Raw genomic sequence first — 18277 nt, forward strand, 5'->3', positions numbered from 1 at the left:
CCATCTCCACTTTTTATCATTCATTCTTTCAATTTCACACTCCTCCTCCTCCTCCTCCTCCTCCTCCTCCTTCTCTTATCAATCTCTCCTCCGCCTCTTCTTCTTCTTCCATCTCCACTTTTTATCATTCATTCTTTCAATTTCTCACTCCATCTCCTCCTCCTCCTTTTCCTCCTCCTCCTCCTTCTCTTATCAATCTCTCCTCCTCCTCCTCCTTCTCTTATCAATCTCTCCTCCGCCTCTTCTTCTTCTTCCATCTCCACTTTTTATCATTTATTCTTTCAATTTCACACTCCTCCTCCTCCTCCTCCTCCTCCTCCTCCTCCTCCTCCCCCTCCTTCTCTTATCAATCTCTCCTCCTCCTCCTCCTTCTCTTATAAATCTCTCCTCCTCCTCCTCCTTCTCTTATCAATCTCTCCTCCGCCTCTTCTTCTTCTTCCATCTCCACTTTTTATCATTCATTCTTTCAATTTCACACTCCATCTCCTCCTCCTCCTCCTCCTCCTCCTTCTCTTATCAGTCTCTCCTCCACCTCTTCTTCTTCTTCCATCTCCACTTTTTATCATTCATTCTTTCAATTTCACACTCCTCTTCCTCCTCCTCTTCCTCCTCCTCCTTCTTCTCTTATCAATCTCTCCTCCTCCTCCTCCTTCTCTTATCAATCTCTCCTCCGCCTCTTCTTCTTCCATCTCCACTTTTTATCATTTATTCTTTCAATTTCACACTCCTCCTCCTCCTCCTCCTTTTCTTATCAATCTCTCCCCCGCCTCTTCTTCTTCTTCCATCTCCACTTGTTCTCCTTCATTCTTTCAATTCCTCCTCCTCCTCCTCCTCCTCCTCCTCCTCTCCTCCTCCTTCTTATCAATCTCTCCTCCTCCTCCTCCTCCTTCTGTTATCAATCTCTCCTCCGCCTCATCTTCTTCTTACAACTCCACTTTATCATTCATTCTTTCAATTTTGCACTCCTCCTCCTCCTCCTCCTCCTCCTTCTCTTATCAATCTCTCCTCCTCCTCCTCCTTCTCTTATCAATCTCTCCTCCTCCTCCTCCTTCTCCTCCTCCTCCTTCTCTTATCAATCTCTCCTCCTCCTCCTCCTTCTCTTATCAATCTCTCTTCCTCCTCCTCCTCCTCCTTCTCTTATCAATCTCTCCTCCTCCTCCTCCTCCTCCTATCATTCTCTCCTCCTCCTCCTCCTTCTCTTATCAATCTCTCCTCCGCCTCTTCTTCTTTGTCCATCTCCACTTTTTATCATTCATTCTTTCAATTTCACACTCCTCCTCCTCCTCCTCCTCCTCCTTCTCTTATCAATCTCTCCTCCTCCTCCTCCTTCTGTTATCAATCTCTCCTCCGCCTCTTCTTCTTCTTCCATCTCCACTTTTTATCATTCATTCTTTCAATTTCACACTCCATCTCCTCCTTCTCCTCCTCCTCCTTCTCTTATCAATCTCTCCTCCTCCTCCTCCTCCTTCTGTTATCAATCTCTCCTCCGCCTCTTCTTCTTCTTCCATCTCCACTTTTTATCATTCATTCTTTCAATTCCACACTCCATCTCCTCCTCCTCCTCCTCCATTCGGCGTTACAAGACCAAGTCCCCTCACATCATTGTTTCTGGAATTCTACCCAGAATCAGCGCTTACGCCGGCTTCAACAGCAAAGCGAGCAACATCAATACTAGTTTGAAGGAAATTTGTGACGACGAAGGCGTGGCGTTTACAAATGCCTGGCATCACTTCTTTGAGCGCCCAGACTTGTTTTGGAACGATGGACTACACTTGAATGAGGTTAGATCGGTGCGTCTCGGGAGGCTTCTGGACGAGGCAGTGAAAAGCTTGTCGAAAAGCCTTTCAAAAAACGGCGGGCGAGGACGGGGCAAAGGCAGCCCTTGATCAACTAACCCGTAGCGTCAGTGCGACTCACAAGAAACTGTGTAACTAACGACGCCTCCGACAAGCGAACTGGTACAACTCGTCACGGCCACATTTCTATCATGTACACAAATGCACGTAGTTTAATACCCAAAAAGGACGAAATTAGGGCGTATATTGCAACAGACAAACCAGATGTGGTAGCCATCACAGAGACTTGGGCCAACTCTACTCATCTAGAATCCGAACTGTCATTCCCTGGGTACGAAAGCTTCCACAAAAGTCGAAAGCACAAGAAAGGAGGAGGAGTAGTCTGCTACGTAAAAAGTACACTCCCTGCCTTAAAAATAGACAAACAGGACGCAGAGAAATACGATTCTGTCTGTGTGGAAATAACCGCAAATAACAAGAAACTAACACTTGCAACCGTATACAGGCCTCCGAAACAACAGGCAGCCGATGACACTGCCCTCTACGAAGAGATTCACTCTGTAACACAAAGCAAGGAAGCAATTATAATTGGGGACTTTAACTGCCCTAACATTGACTGGGGACTGATGACTGGAGATCAAGAGGGTAACAGGCTTATAGAAATGGTGGAGGATTCGTTCCTCACTCAAGTTGTAACTCAACCAACAAGAGAAAACAATCTGCTGGATCTGGTATTAGTAAGCGACCCCGACCTCATTCGCGACTGTATAGTTGGTGAGAAACTTAATGGGTGCGATCACCACTTAATCCGTTTTAATATCAACATATGTCACAAACTCGTAGATAATCCGTCAGTGATACCAGATTACAAAAAAGGAAATTTCAACTTAGTCCGTGCGCTGCTTCCCCCTACGACCTGGGACCAACTTGGCATCACCGACAATACAATCGACAACGCGTGGAACGTCTTCAAAGATAAGCTGTTGCAAGTAGAGAAGGCTACAGTGCCTACGAAATCCAGGCGAGTAAATGGGGCCGTAGATCCACCGTGGATGACCAGAGTATAAAAAGGGCAGTAAACCTAAAAAAAAGGAATTATAATTTGATGAAAGAGAATGCTACGGCCGAAGCCAGCACACAGCACCACAACAGCCTCAGAGCTTGTCGCAGCCTTATTCGGAGTAGCAAATGCAACTATGAAAAGCAAATAGCGCGCGAAATCAAAACTAACTCCAAGAAATTCTTCACGTACATAAGATCGAAAAAGAAAGTAAAATCCAATATTGGTCCCCTGACAGACGAGACTGGATCTGTAACTCAGGACAGTAAACAGATGGCCAGAATCCTCAATAGTAATTTCGCATCCGTATTCACAGTCGAGGACATCGAAACCATTCCCGAGGGTCCTGACCCGCCGAGTGAGATCACGCCGCTGGAAATTGACACAATATGCGACCAAGAAGTAAGAAAGTACTTGGACAAACTCGACACGAACAAGTCAACGGGACCCGACAGTTTGTCCCCGCGGTTATTAAAAGAGCTTAAACAACAAATACTTCAACCACTCACTAACATATTCAACCGGTCAGTCCAACTAAACAAGGTCCCGGAAGACTGGAAGATGGCGAACGTAACACCGATTTTCAAAAAAGGAGACAAAAGCGTCGCATTAAACTACAGGCCCATAAGTTTGACATCAGTGGCAGGAAAAAATACTCGAAAAGATTATTAGAGATAAACTTGTTAAGTTTCTAGAAAACAATAATATAATCTCCGACACCCAGCATGGCTTCAGAAACAAGCGCTCCTGCCTAACGAATTTATTAGACTTCTTCCAAGGTATATATAAGAACTGGGATGCCCACATTCCCAGTGATGTTATATACCTGGACTTTCAGAAAGCCTTCGACAAGGTACCGCACGAGCGACTCCTTAAGAAACTGCACTCGGCGGGCATCGGAGCCAATCTGATCGCGTGGATAAGAGATTGGTTCACCGACAGAAAACAACGAGTACTACTCAACGGACAGCCTTCCGATTGGCTTCCAGTCACTAGTGGAGTGCCTCAAGGGTCAGTGCTGGGACCCATCCTCTTTATCATATATATCAATGACCTAGAATCAGGACTGAAATCCACAATATCGAAATTTGCAGATGACACCAAGGTGGGTGGAGATGCCCTCGCAAAGACCGACTGCGAAATCATTCAGAAAGACCTCAATCACATTATCGAATGGTCGGAAAAATGGCAAATGTCTTTTAATGTTGACAAATGCAAAGTCATGCACATTGGGTCCCAAAATAGTAACCATACATACATCATGAATGGGAGACCTCTGCAAGCGATGCAGGAGGAAAAGGATCTTGGAGTCACTATCAGCAGTGACCTGAAACACGCGAATCACTGTAAAAAAGCATACAACAAGGCCAACATTATGCTCGGGTTCATAGCGAGGAACTTCGAGTGTAAAACACCAGACGTGATGCTATCCTTGTATAATTCCATGGTAAGACCGCACCTCGAGTTTGCAGTGCAGCTCTGGTCTCCCAATTACAGAAAGGACATTGCTCTACTGGAAAGGATTCAACGACGCGCCACAAAGATGATTCCAACCTTCAGGGCTCAACCGTACGAGGAACGACTCAAGCGACTCAATCTCTTTACATTGGAGAAAAGACGCCTACGAGGGGATATGATTCAAGTCTTCAAGTATCTAAAAAAGTTCAATAACGTCGATTACTCCAAATTCTTTGAACTGTAAACCAACTCAAAAACTAGAAATAACGGTTTTCCCATTCAGTCGAGTCGATGTAACACAGACATTGGAAAGAGTTTCTTTTCAAACCGAGTCATCCGCCACTGGAACAATCTTCCCTCAGAAGTAGTGAATGCGAATACCATCAACTCCTTCAAATATAGAATCGACCGTCATTTCGCTGCGTCGGGAGTTAACTGAATAGCGAGGGGCTTCCATCTGCTCCTCAATATCGAGGTGCTTTCATCTGCTCACCAAGCCCCAAGTGGCGATCGAGCAGATTAAATCACCCAAGCGGGCGACCTCGTAATGAGCCAATAGGCTTTCTGTTGCCTGCATTTCCATGTTTCAATGTTTCCTCCTCCTCCTCCTCCTCCTTCTCTTATCAATCTCTCCTCCTCCTCCTCCTCCTCCTTCTCTTATCAATCTCTCCTCCGCCTCTTCTTCTTCTTCCATCTCCACTTTTTATCATTCATTCTTTCAATTTCACACTCCATCTCCTCCTCCTCCTCCTCCTCCTCCTCCTTCTCTGATCAATCTCTCCTCCTCTTCCTCCTTTTCTTATCAATCTCTCCTCCGCCTCTTCTTCTTCTTCCATCTCCACTTTTTATAATTCATTCTTTCAATTTCACACTCCTCCTCCTCCTCCTCCTCCTCCTCCTTCTCTTTTTAATCTCTCCTCCTCCTCCTCCTTCTCTATTCAATCTCTCCTCCTCCTCTTCTTCCATCTCCACTTTTTATCATTCATTCTTTCAATTTCACACTCCTCCTCCTCCTCCTCCTCCTCCTCCTCCTTCTCTTATCAATCTCTCCTCCTCCTCCTCCCTCTCTTATCAATATCTCCTCCTCCTCCTCCTATCAATCTCTCCTCCGCCTCTTCTTCTTCCATCTCCACTTTTTATCATTCATTCTTTCAATTTCACACTCCTCCTCCTCCTCCTCCTCCTCCTCCTTCTCTTATCAATCTCTCCTCCGCCTCTTCTTCTTCTTCCATCTCCACTTTTTATCATTCATTCTTTCAATTTCACACTCCATCTCCTCCTCCTCCTCCTCCTCCTCCTCCTTCTCTTATCAATCTCTCCTCCTCCTCCTCCTTTTCTTATCAATCTCTCCTCCGCCTCTTCTTCTTCCATCTCCACTTTTTATCATTCATTCTTTCAATTTCACACTCCTCCTCCTCCTCCTCCTCCTCCTCCTCCTTCTCTTTTCAATCTCTCCTCCTCCTCCTCCTTCTCTTATCAATCTCTCCTCCGCCTCTTCTTCTTCTTCCATCTCCACCTTTTATCATTCATTCTTTCAATTTCACACTCCTCCACCTCCTCCTCCTCCTCCTCCTCCTCCTCCTCCTTCTCTTATCAATCTCTCCTCCTCCTCCTCCTTCTCTTATCAATCTCTCCTCCGCCTCTTCTTCTTCCATCTCCACCTTTTATCATTCATTCTTTCAATTTCACACTCCATCTCCTCCTCCTCCTCCTCCTTTTCCTCCTCCTCCTCCTTCTCTTATCAATCTCTCCTCCTCCTCCTCCTTCTCTTATCAATCTCTCCTCCGCCTCTTCTTCTTCTTCCATCTCCACCTTTTATCATTCATTCTTTCAATTTCACACTCCTCCTCCTCCTCCTCCTCCTCCTCCTCCTCCTCCTCCTCCTCCTTCTCTTATCAATCTCTCCCCCTCCTCCTCCTTCTCTTATCAATCTCTCCTCCGCCTCTTCTTCTACTTTCATCTCCACTTTTTATCATTCATTCTTTCAATCTCACACTCCTCCTCCTCTGTTGTAACCCGACCCTTTATATGTGGGTTTGCTTGAGATTACAAGGTAACGTCTGCCGAAGCACGTGAGTTCTGGGATATTTAAAGATGTATAAACTAATCTATTTATTAAAACAATAAAGTGAAGCGTTCAGAGACGCATGGTACTTCTTTCGCCTTGTACGGCGGCGTGAGTATTGTCACGATACTGGCTCACAGGGACATAACACAAACACAGCAATGAGAACACAATAATAAAAGAAATGGGGACAGTAATCACTGCTCCTGTAACATACAATAGTACACAATAATAAAAATCCTAACAATTCCTAATCTATACCGCACTGGACCTTAATCTACACAGCTCACACTTCTACTCACGAACAATACAGAAGACAGTAGCTTGGGTGAAGGGCAGGGCTCCAACGCTTCTTCTATCTTGTCTCTTCGTTTCTTCTTTCTTGAGCTCTTCTTTCTTGAGTTCTTCTTTCTTGAGTTCTTCTTTCTTGAGTTCTTCTTTCTTGAGTTCTTCTTTCTTGAGTTCTTCTTTCTTGAGTTCTTCTTTCTTGAGCTCTTCTTTCTTGAGTTCTTCTTTCGTGACTTCTGGCTTGAGTCCTTCTTTCTTGAATTCTTCTTTCGTGACTTCTGGCTTGAGCCTTCTTTCTTGAGTTCTTCTTTCGTGACTTCTGGCTTGAGTCCTTCTTTCTTGGTTTCTTGTATCTTGCTGCTTCTGCTTGTCGCGAGTGAGTGAAGCTTTGTTCTGTTCTTGTTCTGTAGCTGTTCTGGAGCTGTTCTCTGGCTGGTGCTGGCTATTTTATATGCAATCTTGGACGAGGATGAGGGAGGAGCTCGAAGAGTGCTCGTAGGACCTAGGAGGTGTGGCCTAGATTACTGCTTGCCCTGGGTTTGGTGCTTGTCTTGGCGGAGGAGCTCAGGTACTTTTCGCGTCTCGTGGGTGGCTCTTTTGTTTCCGTGAGCTCCCACGGGGCCTTTGTTGCTACTGTACGCTCAGCTTTCGTGGATTCTTCGGAGCCTTGTGATTGGCTTCTAGTAGCGTGATGTAGCTGTGACACACTAGCGTTTCTTCCGCGATACTGGAGGCCAATTAGTATGCCCGACGATGTAGGTGTAAAGGTCAGATGGGCGTTGTCCGTTCTCATTTGCCTCGCCTCGGAGTCAGGTGTCGCTGATGACTAATGAGTGGTGTCACTTACACTTATCTTCCTTGCTTCGGCGTAAAGTGGCGCTGATGATTAATAACTTCTCCTGTCGCTACTGTTTGTAACGCACGGGCCTGCTAATGGGCCGCTAATTGTCTCAGCGAGAAGGGACAGGGCTTGATGGTCCAACAGCGTTTCCATATTCTCTTCGTCCTCGGGGAGATAACGCCCGAGTCGCTGTGGTGGTGGTGTTGGTGATAAAGGAAGGCTGGCGACAAGGGACTGCTCCGCATGGTATGTCGTCCTTTGGACTACCCGGTTGGTTACCGAAGCTACCAAGATTACCCGGGTGGTTACCGACGTTGCCAAGAGGAGGGTTTGGGTTACCCACAGGGTTGCCACATGTTGCCTTGAAGCTTTCTATTTTCTTTGTTGTATTTTGCTTATTTCTCTTATAGTCTCTGTTGTCATCCATATTGGCTCTATTTACATTCTATTTCCTTGTTTAGTTCTCATTCTAATTTTTCTTTTCATATGTTTTTTCTCTGATATTTGTCTCATAAGACTCTCAAATGTCATTTACAGAGTTTGTTTTTATTTCATTTTCCAATTCTGCTATATACTCCTTTAACAAACTGTCTTCACTTATGTTCATGTATGTGATTTCTTGTTGTTACATTTTTTTCTAGATTCACTTGTATAGATACACTTAGAACAGTCAGACAAATCATTCTTTTCTTTGTGTTCATCTCTGTGTGTAAATCTACTATACTACATTCTTTGGTTCATCATCACAAAGCTATGCCACGGCCCTCCCAAGTAGTTTCTCCGGTACAGTTTGTGTTTAACAATACTATCAAGTTCCTTTTTTCAAGCCAGTTAAGCACTCTCTCACCATTAACCTCTTGTGTCCCAAGAAACCCAACATTAAAGTCCCCTACAAAGGTTCCTCTTCAATTTTATCAAGCATGTTGTTTATTTCAACTTCAATAACTCTGTTCCTTGCTTGGTCACATGTACACAAGTAACAACCTAAAACTGTATTTCCTACTACACATTTCACATGCACTGTGCTTGCTATTCACTTTTTCTGTAACTAAATAGTCATTTTTTCTGTGCATAACACATGTACCTTTCTTGTCTTTCTCATCTCTGTTTGAGTCTGTGTACTTTAAATCATCCAAAACATTAACTTTCATATATTTTTGTTGTGTTTCCGTAAGGCACAAAAGTGTATTTTCCGATACTAGTTTTACTATTTCACATTGTTTCACTTGTCCCTTCCCCCCTTCCTCCTTCCCCCCTTCCTCCTTCCCCCCTGTGTCAATTCCCTCCCCCTTCCCCCCTTCCTCCTTCCCCCCTGTGTCAATTCCCTCCCCCTTCCCCCCTTCCTCCTTCCCCCCTGTGACAGTTCCCTCCCTAGTCTCGACGATGGGGTCTGTGTGGTCTGATTTTCTATGTAAACTCTCTCTCTCTCTCTCTCTCTCTCTCTCTCTCTCTCTCTCTCTCTCTCTCTCTCTCTCTCTCTCTCTCTCTCTCTCTCTCTCTCTCTCTCTCTCGTCTATACCTCTGAGAAATAGCCTAGTACACGCTCTCGTTTTCTCTAACTCCTCATTACTTTATGTTTTCTATCTATGTTTTTCAGGGTAGACTTTGAAATGTATTATCTTAAGTTACTTAGGTATACGTAGGTGAGTGCTGGACGCAGGCCCAAGGGCCTCTATATCCAGATCTTCAGTAACAGCTCAAAAAAAAAAAACTATGGTATGGACATCTGTGGCGAAACAGACAACTTTGCTTCATAGTTAAAAAACACTTCTTGATGCTGCCAGTGGCGGTCAAGTCTCTTTTCAAATGTATAAATACTTGGGGCCTCTACTACAGAGGAGGGAAGACTATTCCATACATTTACTATCCTATTCATGTAACTGTTTTGACGGATCCTTGTGTTGCACCTCTTTTTATTCAATTTGTATTGGTGTCCTCTTGTCACTAATTCTTCACGTACATTATAGTCAAGCACTGGAGCCACTCTGGTGTCATATTTCCCCCTTGCAATCTTATAGGTCTCTATCATTTCACCCCTTAACCTCCTATACACCAATGTTGGCAAACTAAGTTCCTTTAACCTTTCTTGGTACGATAGGTGTCTAAGTCCATTTACCATTCTCGTTGATTGCCTTTGCACATTTTCCAGGGAAGTGATGTCCTTCTTTCTACTCGGACTCCATATCACATTTCCAAATTCCAGCTGTGGTCTCACCAGTGCTTTATACAATCTAATAAAATTTTCTTTATTTAAATCCACAAATGACCTTCTGATGAGTCCCATTGTTCTATTGGCTTTATTTATTTTGTCATTAATATGTTGTTCAAATGTAAGATGCTGGTCTACTATTATTCCAAGATCCTTTTCACTACCCACTCGTTCAAGACTTACAGGTTGGCCTTCCTTCTGCATAAAATATTATCTTTCCACTTGTTGATTCCTTTGCCTTGTCACTGTCATAACCTTGCATTTCGCTGGATGGAACTCCAATAACCAATCCACTGACCAACTTTGTAGCCTGTCCAAATCCCTCTGGAGTGATCCTTGGTCCCCAGAACTTCCAATTTCCTTAAAACATTTAGTGTCGTCAGCAAACATGTATACCGATGACTCAATATTATCTGGCAAGTCATTAATATATATCACAAACAGTAATGGTCCAATAACACTTCCCTGAGGCACTCCACTGACAACATCCTTCCACTCTGACGAGGAACCTCTAACAACCACTTTCTGTTTTCTTCTGTTTAGTAAGGCTTTAATCCAGTATACAAGTTGGTCTCCCATTCCATAGGCTTTTAACTTCATCATCAATCTGTTGTGTGGGACAGTGTCAAATGCCTTTTTTATATCTAGATACACTACATCAAGTTCTCCTCCACCTTCCAGTATTTCAGTCCATGTATCCATTACCTTTAATAACTGTAGTGTAATTGACCTTCCACTGATAAAGCCAAACTGACTCTGGCTAAACAAATTGTTTGCTGACATATGAGGAACCATTTTATCTCTCACTATAGACTCCATTACTTTAGATAATATACATGTTAAGCTTACCGGTCTATAGTTGCTTGGCGTTTTCTTACAGCCTTTCTTAAATATAGCCGATATTGTAGCCTGTCTCCATATTTCTGGTACCTTTTCCGTTCGAAGTGATGTATTATATAAGCTTTTCAGGGGCTCTGCAAGCTCAGAACTAAGTTCCTTTAATATCCTCGGTTGTATTTCATCTGGTCCAGGAGATTTATCCACTTTGAGATTTTTCAGTTTCTCCTTAATTTCATGAGCAGTTATCTCAACCATCTCAAGTCTACTTCCATAATTTCTGGTTGCGATGGGTGGTGGAACTAAATCAAGCTCCTCTATAAATACACTACTAAAGAAATCAGCTAGTACCTGTGCTTTCTCCCCATCTGTTTTTGTCAATTCTTCTCTGTCCCCTGACTCTGATATGTATAGATCAGCTACACCCTCTTTTACCTTCACTTTACTTTTCACATATTTCCAAAAGTTTTTTGGGTTCTCCCTTACACTTAATGAAATTTCCCTTTCCGCTGCCCTCTGCAGTTTCCTCGTCATAGACTTTGCCTTATTTCTTGCCCTGGCATATTCTTTATATTTCTGTTGATCCATGGTCTCAATATACCTTTGCCATGTTCTATGTTTCTTCCTCACTGCTTGTCGTGTCTTCATGTCAAGTGGTGTATTATATTGTCGTTGTCCTGCAGTATCAATGATCTTACTTGGATAAATTTTTTTTTGCTAACTGCAAATTTTCTGTGATCATCTTCAACTGTTCCTCTACATTATCTTTGCAGTGTTTGAATCCTTCTTCCCATTCGATACTCCCTAAAAATGTACGCATAGCTTCATAGTCCCCTTTATCATAATAAAACTTATCATATGAGCGCTGGGGTACACTGTTGAAAAATTTAAGGTCTATTATAAGTACACAGTGATCACTTTTACCAAGGGGGGACTCATATTCAATATTTGATATTATACCTTCCTCTCTGGTCATAATTAAGTCAAGTAAACTTGTCGAAACCATGCCTCTTCCTCTGGTGGCCTGTGATACATGTTGGTACATGTAAGAGTTCCTCACTGCTTCTAAAAATTTATATTCCTCTGTTTCTGTGCTCCCTCCCTCTGTAGTCCAATTTTCCCAGTCAATTTTGGGATAGTTGAAATCACCAACCATAAAAACGTGTGTATCCCTACCAGAATTCACTTCCACCAATAACTGTCTGAGTTTATCGTTATTTTCCTTACTGCTGTGTGGGCTTCTGTATAAACACCCCATCAGTGCTTCCTCGTTCTTGTTAACTCTCATGCGTATCCATAAAGCCTCTTCAAATTCTGTGTTCATCTCCACTTGCCATGCTGATATACTCTCATGTACATATATTGCTATTCCTCTATTCTCTCTCTTTAAATATAACTTATATCCAGATATTGACATTTCTTCAGCTGTCAAGGGATATCTCAAATTTTTTGGATTAACCTCACATATAAATAACAGAAGTGGCTTGCTTATACAATGCCTTAATCTAAATCTTAACTCGATTAACTTGGTGCTCAAGACATCGGCATTTGTATACCAACACGTCATTGCTCGTATGTCTTTACTATTATTTCCTTTACTTAATTTTTTACCAACCTTCTTGCCCAAGGCGGGCCCTGTACTTTGAAGTTGCCTTTCCCCTGCTCGGTCAAGTTTTTTGCTTCCAGTCTTAATTCATTCTCCTTTTCCCTCTGCCTCTTTGTCAAGTCGTTGGCAACATTGATCCCTGAGTATTCCTCAGCCTGGGCCCGTATTCTACATAGTGCTTATGGTCGACCATAACTAACCGTCATAGCTAACAGAATTTATGACCGTCAGTATAATGACCGTCAGAAGTCTTCTTCTTCTTCTTCTTGTCGTCGGCCATAGCGCAGTAAATCAACAACACCGTGAGCCGCTAGAACGCACGGCTCACAATTTGTTAACTCTAAATTTATGGAATATAATATATTATTGACATCATTTTCTTTGATTTAAATTATTTTGACTTCATATTACGACTTTTGGGGAAGCTAGAAATAGGAAAATAGAAATTCGTTATGAGAAAATGCGCTGAAACGTATTCCCGTTGAAAAGTGTGTAAACAAATGTACCGCCCTCTCAGCTGTTCGGTAGTGTTTACTCACGGCATGGATCCTCAACCTAAACGTCAACGGAAGGCTAACTGGGGAGACGACGAGTCTCTCCAGCTGGCAGTGTTATACAGGGACGAAGTCCACGTATTGAAGAGGAACTTCAAGACGGTTGGTGTTTCCAACCAAAAGAAACACGATGTCTGGACAAAGATTACGGCCGACCTGAATGGACAGTTCCACCATGAGAGGACGGCCGTTGAGGTAAAGAAGCGATGGTTCACCATCACTTCTAAGTCAAGGATGAAGCTGAAGAACTTTCGAGATCATCGGAATGGAACTGGTAAGTAAGTTTTCATATATTAGCTTTAACTGATAAACACCCATTACACATTTTTGTCTCATTCTGAGCACTTTGAATATCATATATATATATATATATATATATATATATATATATATATATATATATATATATATATATATATATATATATATATATATATATATATATATATATATATGTATGTATGTATGTATGGGTAGGACACGAAGTAATGGGTTTAAACTGGATAAATTCAGATTCAACAGGGACATAGGCAAAAATTGGTTTACCAACAGGGTTGTGGATGAGTGGAATAGGCTTAGCAGTCATGTGGTGAGTGCCAATACAATTGTCACATTAAAAAATAGATTAAATAAGTTCATGGACAGCGATACCAGGTGGGGTTAGATACACGGGAGCTTAGGGTCAAAGGAGTTGCCTTGTATAGGCCTACTGTCCTCTTGCAGACTCCAACATTCTTATGTTCTTATGTTCATTACCTACCTTATGAAACATCACAAGCTCTTCTTAAATCTTTTCTTCAAATGTTCAACAATCATGGAAATGCTTTCAAAATCCAATTCAAGGACTATTTATTATTGAAAATAGGGGATAATATTGACGAAAGAGTAGCCTCCTTTGGCGGCGGCCGCGGCAACGGTGCAGCTGCAAAATATCTCGCAGAGGGTTTAGGGTGGGAGAGCATATTTAAATTTCTCCAACCGAACTTTACGACCTGCTAACGGGGGGGCATCACCCCCCTCGACGCCCCCTTCTAACCAGGGGGGGCTGCACCACCCCATGGACCCTCCCCACATATATATGTCTTATTTCTGCAAGGAGGTGTTTCTCGCAACACCAGCTGCACCGTCGCCGCGGCCGTCGCCGGAGGAGGTTGCGCTTTCGTGAATATAGTATCCCCAATTTTCAACAATAAATAGTCCTTGAATTGGATTTTGAAAGCGTTTCCATGATTGTTGAACGTTTGTAGAAAAGATATACGTATGAAGAGCTAGTGATGTTTCATAAGGTAGACAATGAAATACTACACGGTACTAAATGAGTCTTGTGTGTATATATATATATATATATATATATATATATATATATATATATATATATATATATATATATATATATATATATATATATATATATATATATATATATATACACAAACATGGATATTTATAGAAGTATGTTGCAATACCCATACTTGTTGCCATCAACAGACAACTGCTTGATGAAAATCAATCACATTGAAATAGTTTTGTATTGAAAGAAACAGGATGCTATTTGCCATAAATTTGCCAGTTTAGTTTATATATATGGGTAAATCAGTTTAAGTTTGTAATGAATATAATGTTGAGTCCATTCTTACCCTTATTACTCGTACTTTCTTTCATCAGAGATGCCTGCAAGATAAAGTATGAAAGAGGAAGAAATGCTCCTTTCTAACACACACAACCTTGAATAGTGGTGGGAGTGCAGCAGTTATTTTTTTTTATATATAATTTTGTTTTACAACAAAAGAGTTGGCTCAATGGCAACAAAAAGTGTAGAAAAAAAGCCCACTAATTGCCGCTCTCACAACAGAAGATAGTATAGAGTAGTCAAAAGAGAGGTCAATTCCGGGTGGAGAGGTGTCTTGATACACTCTCGTTGAGAGAGGTCAAGTTAAAGGCAGGAGACAAAAACAAGTTTTATAACATCTCAGTAAAGTACCTGTCATAATCCACTTTAGCATTACATTCTGAGAAGACACTAATGTAGTGCTTTAGTAGTAGGGGAAAAAGCAAAAAATACATGAATTTTTATTTTTTCCCAGGTGGCGGCCCTCCACCCCCTCCCCTTGACCCCATTGATGAGCTTGTAGGGGACATTCTGGGGCAAGACAGCAAGGTCATCATGGGATTTGAGGAGATTGATGACCTTGGACATCAAAGGACTGTCGACATGTATGTATCTATTTGTTTAATTTGTGAAGTACACTCTTTAGTTCTATTCTTCTCATTTTTAAATATGTTCAGTTCTGCTTAGCAAAAGTAATAAAAGCCTGTCATTTGCTTCAACCAGTATGTTACAAAACCCTAGAAACATAACTCATCACTTGGAAAGAACATATGAGAGATATATCTTTACTGTTGGAATAGATTGTTTAATTAAAGGCTTTAGTTCAAGTTAACTATACCTGCAGGTAACGTCAAAGCTACAGCAACTTCTATCAATTGATGCAATCCTACCTTGGTTCATAGTACTTCTCAATTAAGGTGTATTCAATGAGTTCTTGGCCTACCTCAGAATGAGGAAAAATAGAGCAAAGGTTCACTCCACTTCTTTTTTTTATGTTTTAACGTAACCACCTTTGAATGTGATGCACTTCTCCAATCTCGTCTTCAATTATGAAATTCCGTCCCTGAAGAATGGTGGGTGAATCACTTATGAAAAGTCACCGTGTAACTCAATAGAAAATGCTGAAAGGATGCCAGCCCATGCATTACTTGTTGGAACCTATACCAACATGTTACAGCATTGGCGGGCTCCTGTCTCCACTCCTTCTTTGTTAGGCCGAGAACTCATTGAATCCTCCTCTTAATATCAATCCCCGCAAAGATATGCAACTCTTCTAGACCTTATTGATTGTCATTAATTTAGTATGAGTATGCCTTCCATTTCCATAACACTATGCCATATTTACTCCCTAGTATATGAAAGGAAAAAGATACCCTATGGCAGATCTGCATTAGTTTATAACTGCTCATTTGTACACCCATTCCATGACTTTTTACATTACTTGCAGTGAAGATGCAGCAGAGCCAGCGAGCCAGCTCATTGTAGGTCAGGGAGGTGCTGAGGCACCAACAGTAATAATTGTGCCTGAGCCCACCCTGCAGCCACAGACTGAGGGGGGTGCCCGGGGGAAGGTGCCAACTGAGGATGATGCAGCAGCTGCTCAAGCAAAGGTGGCAGCTGCTGAGGAGGAGGCTGTAGCTTCAAGAGCTACAGCAGCAGCTGCACAGGCTGGGGAGGAGGCTGCACGGGCCATGAAGGCAGCCGCAGAGGAGGTGGCGGCTTGTGCTCGGGCCTTCACAGGAGCTGCAAGGGCGCAGGAGGCAGCTGCAAGGGCGCAGGAGGCAGCTGAAAGGGCACGGGAGGCAGCTGCCACAGAAAAAGCGGAAGCCATGCGTCTTAAACAAATTTTGCTGAAGTTACAAATTGAAAAGGAAAGGAAAAACAAATAATATACCTAATAAAAGTAGACAAGGATGCACATAGTTCTATGATTGTGAAACCTTAGTTGTACTAATTTAATTATGCTTATGCAGGAATGATACAGTGTACAAATGCACTGGAAAAAGAGATTAAAATGAATGTGTAAAAAAAAATGCAAAAAGAACACTAATGGAGAATAAAAAGGCAATGTGTGAAGAGCTAGGAAGGAAGGTGAGAAATGACTTTCGGAATAATAGGGAGATGTTCTTGAAGGAAGTGAAGGGAGCATGAGAAAAGAATGAAAAGGTGTGTATGAACTATGAATGTAAAGGGTGTGAATAGGAATGTAACTGTAAGTGTATAAGAAGATTGAAGGAGTACTATGAGTGTTTTTAGAGTATTGACAACAAAGAGAGGAATGTTAATTTGCAAATGTTTACAAAAGGAATATGGGTTATAATTGATTGATAGATTGATTACTTTATTAATGCAAGTGGAACAGTACCTTGGCATGTACTTGTCCAGTCGTGCTGAGGAACGGGTTTCAGTCTCCATTGCTAGAACGAAAAACAAATTAACTAGTAGGTAGTTTCATAATAATAATGATACAGAATAATGCAGATTCTTAAGAAATGAGTGTTTCCCAGATTCAATTCGAAAACATATATGTATAAAATATCCAACTTACTGGAAATGCAAGTTGCAGAATTCATCTCGATACAGGCGACCTTCATTCCGCTGACCAGCTGGAAGTGGCGGCACAACTTGCACACCTTCAGGTTGTGCCATGGCAAGATCCACTTCTTCAGCGTTAGGTTGAGCCGCATCGAGAGGAATGGAATATTCCTGTCCTTGCAGATGTTGTGGAGCATGCCGCATACATGTATCAGCTTGCACACCTTCACCGGGGAGTTACTCGGACCTCGCTGTGTAGGACATGAAAGCGGCGCTTGAGCTGTCCTATTCCCGTTCCACAACACTCCGTGTCCGTTTGTGGCCCTAAAAGAAAATACAAATGATAATGGCAGTCAATATTAAGTACTTATGTTCCATTAACTATGGGTAAATTCACTACTTGCCATACCTAGCTTGACTAAATTTGATTTTGCTTCACTAAATTTGACTGTCCTTGACAATTTTTTTTCAGTTTAACCCGGTAGCAGCGGGGATCATGTTTCTTAACCCGAGAACGTCGACAGACCCTTTTTAGGGCTTTGACGAGTCGTGGCTGTGGTTATGAGAGGAGTACTCTGATGTACATTCCATGCTCTTTTTTTAGTCTCAAAATGTAGAGTAATTTTGTCATTTCTCAGGCACTTCTCGGCTTTCCCATAGCCAAAGCCCACGGGTTAATGGTCCCTCCAAGCGAGAAAAATGAGAAAAAATCACCCCTCACACAAACCATTTCATAATATATATCAGAGCATTTGTGATCAGATTATGTATCATCTATTTTGAGGGGTTTATATCATGGCACAAATTTGGCCTGTCGCTGCTACACGGTAAAGCCACAAATTTGGCCCATCGCTGTTACCGGGTTAATTACATTTTTTAAATTGAAATCTATTTTTTTAAATTTGAGTCAACTTTTGTAATTTGAAAGTCAAGTGTTTTAATTTAAAAGTCAACTTTTTAAATTTGGTCAACTTTTTTACTAGGAAAATCAACTCTTTAAAATTCTGACATTTTTTTTCATTTAAAGATCTTTTTCTTTAAATTTGAAGGTGAAAAGGTGTATTATTTTATTTAAATCTGATGGACTTATTATTAACGTCATTAATTATTGTTTAAGCTGATATAATATGTGTATTATTTGTTGCCAGTTAATCTAGATTAGGTTGAGTTTTTTCCTGATTTATTTGCTATTTTCATTTTTTTTATTATTCTAAAATGAACTTAAATAATTATTTTTTTTTCGATCAGTCGAAACTTAGCCTAACCTATTATCCGAACTCTGTATATAATAGGTAACTGTTGTGATTGGCTCAGTTTGCTAATTGCACCTGGTAGTGCGTGGCATGTCAACTCTACAAAATTTTTAGCGGATCTCACGTTCAACATGTTTATTGTAAGAAACTATACTGATACCCAAAA

General features: G+C 41.7%; 1 protein-coding gene across 1 annotated transcript; it reads left to right on the forward strand.

Annotated features, from left to right (window-relative positions):
• Positions 1–12324: 12324 nt before the first annotated feature.
• LOC127006052 (uncharacterized) lies at positions 12325–16339 on the forward strand. Its single transcript, XM_050875509.1, has 3 exons — positions 12325–12988; positions 14799–14928; positions 15771–16339. The coding sequence occupies exons 1-3, from the start codon at positions 12661–12663 to the stop codon at positions 16210–16212; spliced, it is 900 nt and encodes a 299-aa protein (XP_050731466.1). The 5' UTR covers positions 12325–12660; the 3' UTR covers positions 16213–16339.
• Positions 16340–18277: the final 1938 nt, after the last annotated feature.

This window comes from Eriocheir sinensis, chromosome 32 (assembly GCF_024679095.1).
Source record: "Eriocheir sinensis breed Jianghai 21 chromosome 32, ASM2467909v1, whole genome shotgun sequence".
NCBI lineage: Eukaryota > Metazoa > Arthropoda > Malacostraca > Decapoda > Varunidae > Eriocheir > Eriocheir sinensis.

What these genes read in the sequence shown, in the direction of transcription:
- LOC127006052 (XM_050875509.1), top strand. Translation starts at nt 12,661, where the DNA reads ATGTACCGCCCTCTCAGCTGTTCGGTAGTGTTTACTCACGGCATGGAT. An exon ending in AGATCATCGGAATGGAACTG is followed by an intron (nt 12,989 to 14,798) that starts GTAAGTAAGTTT and finishes ATTTTTTCCCAG; the next exon opens with GTGGCGGCCCTCCACCCCCT. An exon ending in CATCAAAGGACTGTCGACAT is followed by an intron (nt 14,929 to 15,770) that starts GTATGTATCTAT and finishes CATTACTTGCAG; the next exon opens with TGAAGATGCAGCAGAGCCAG.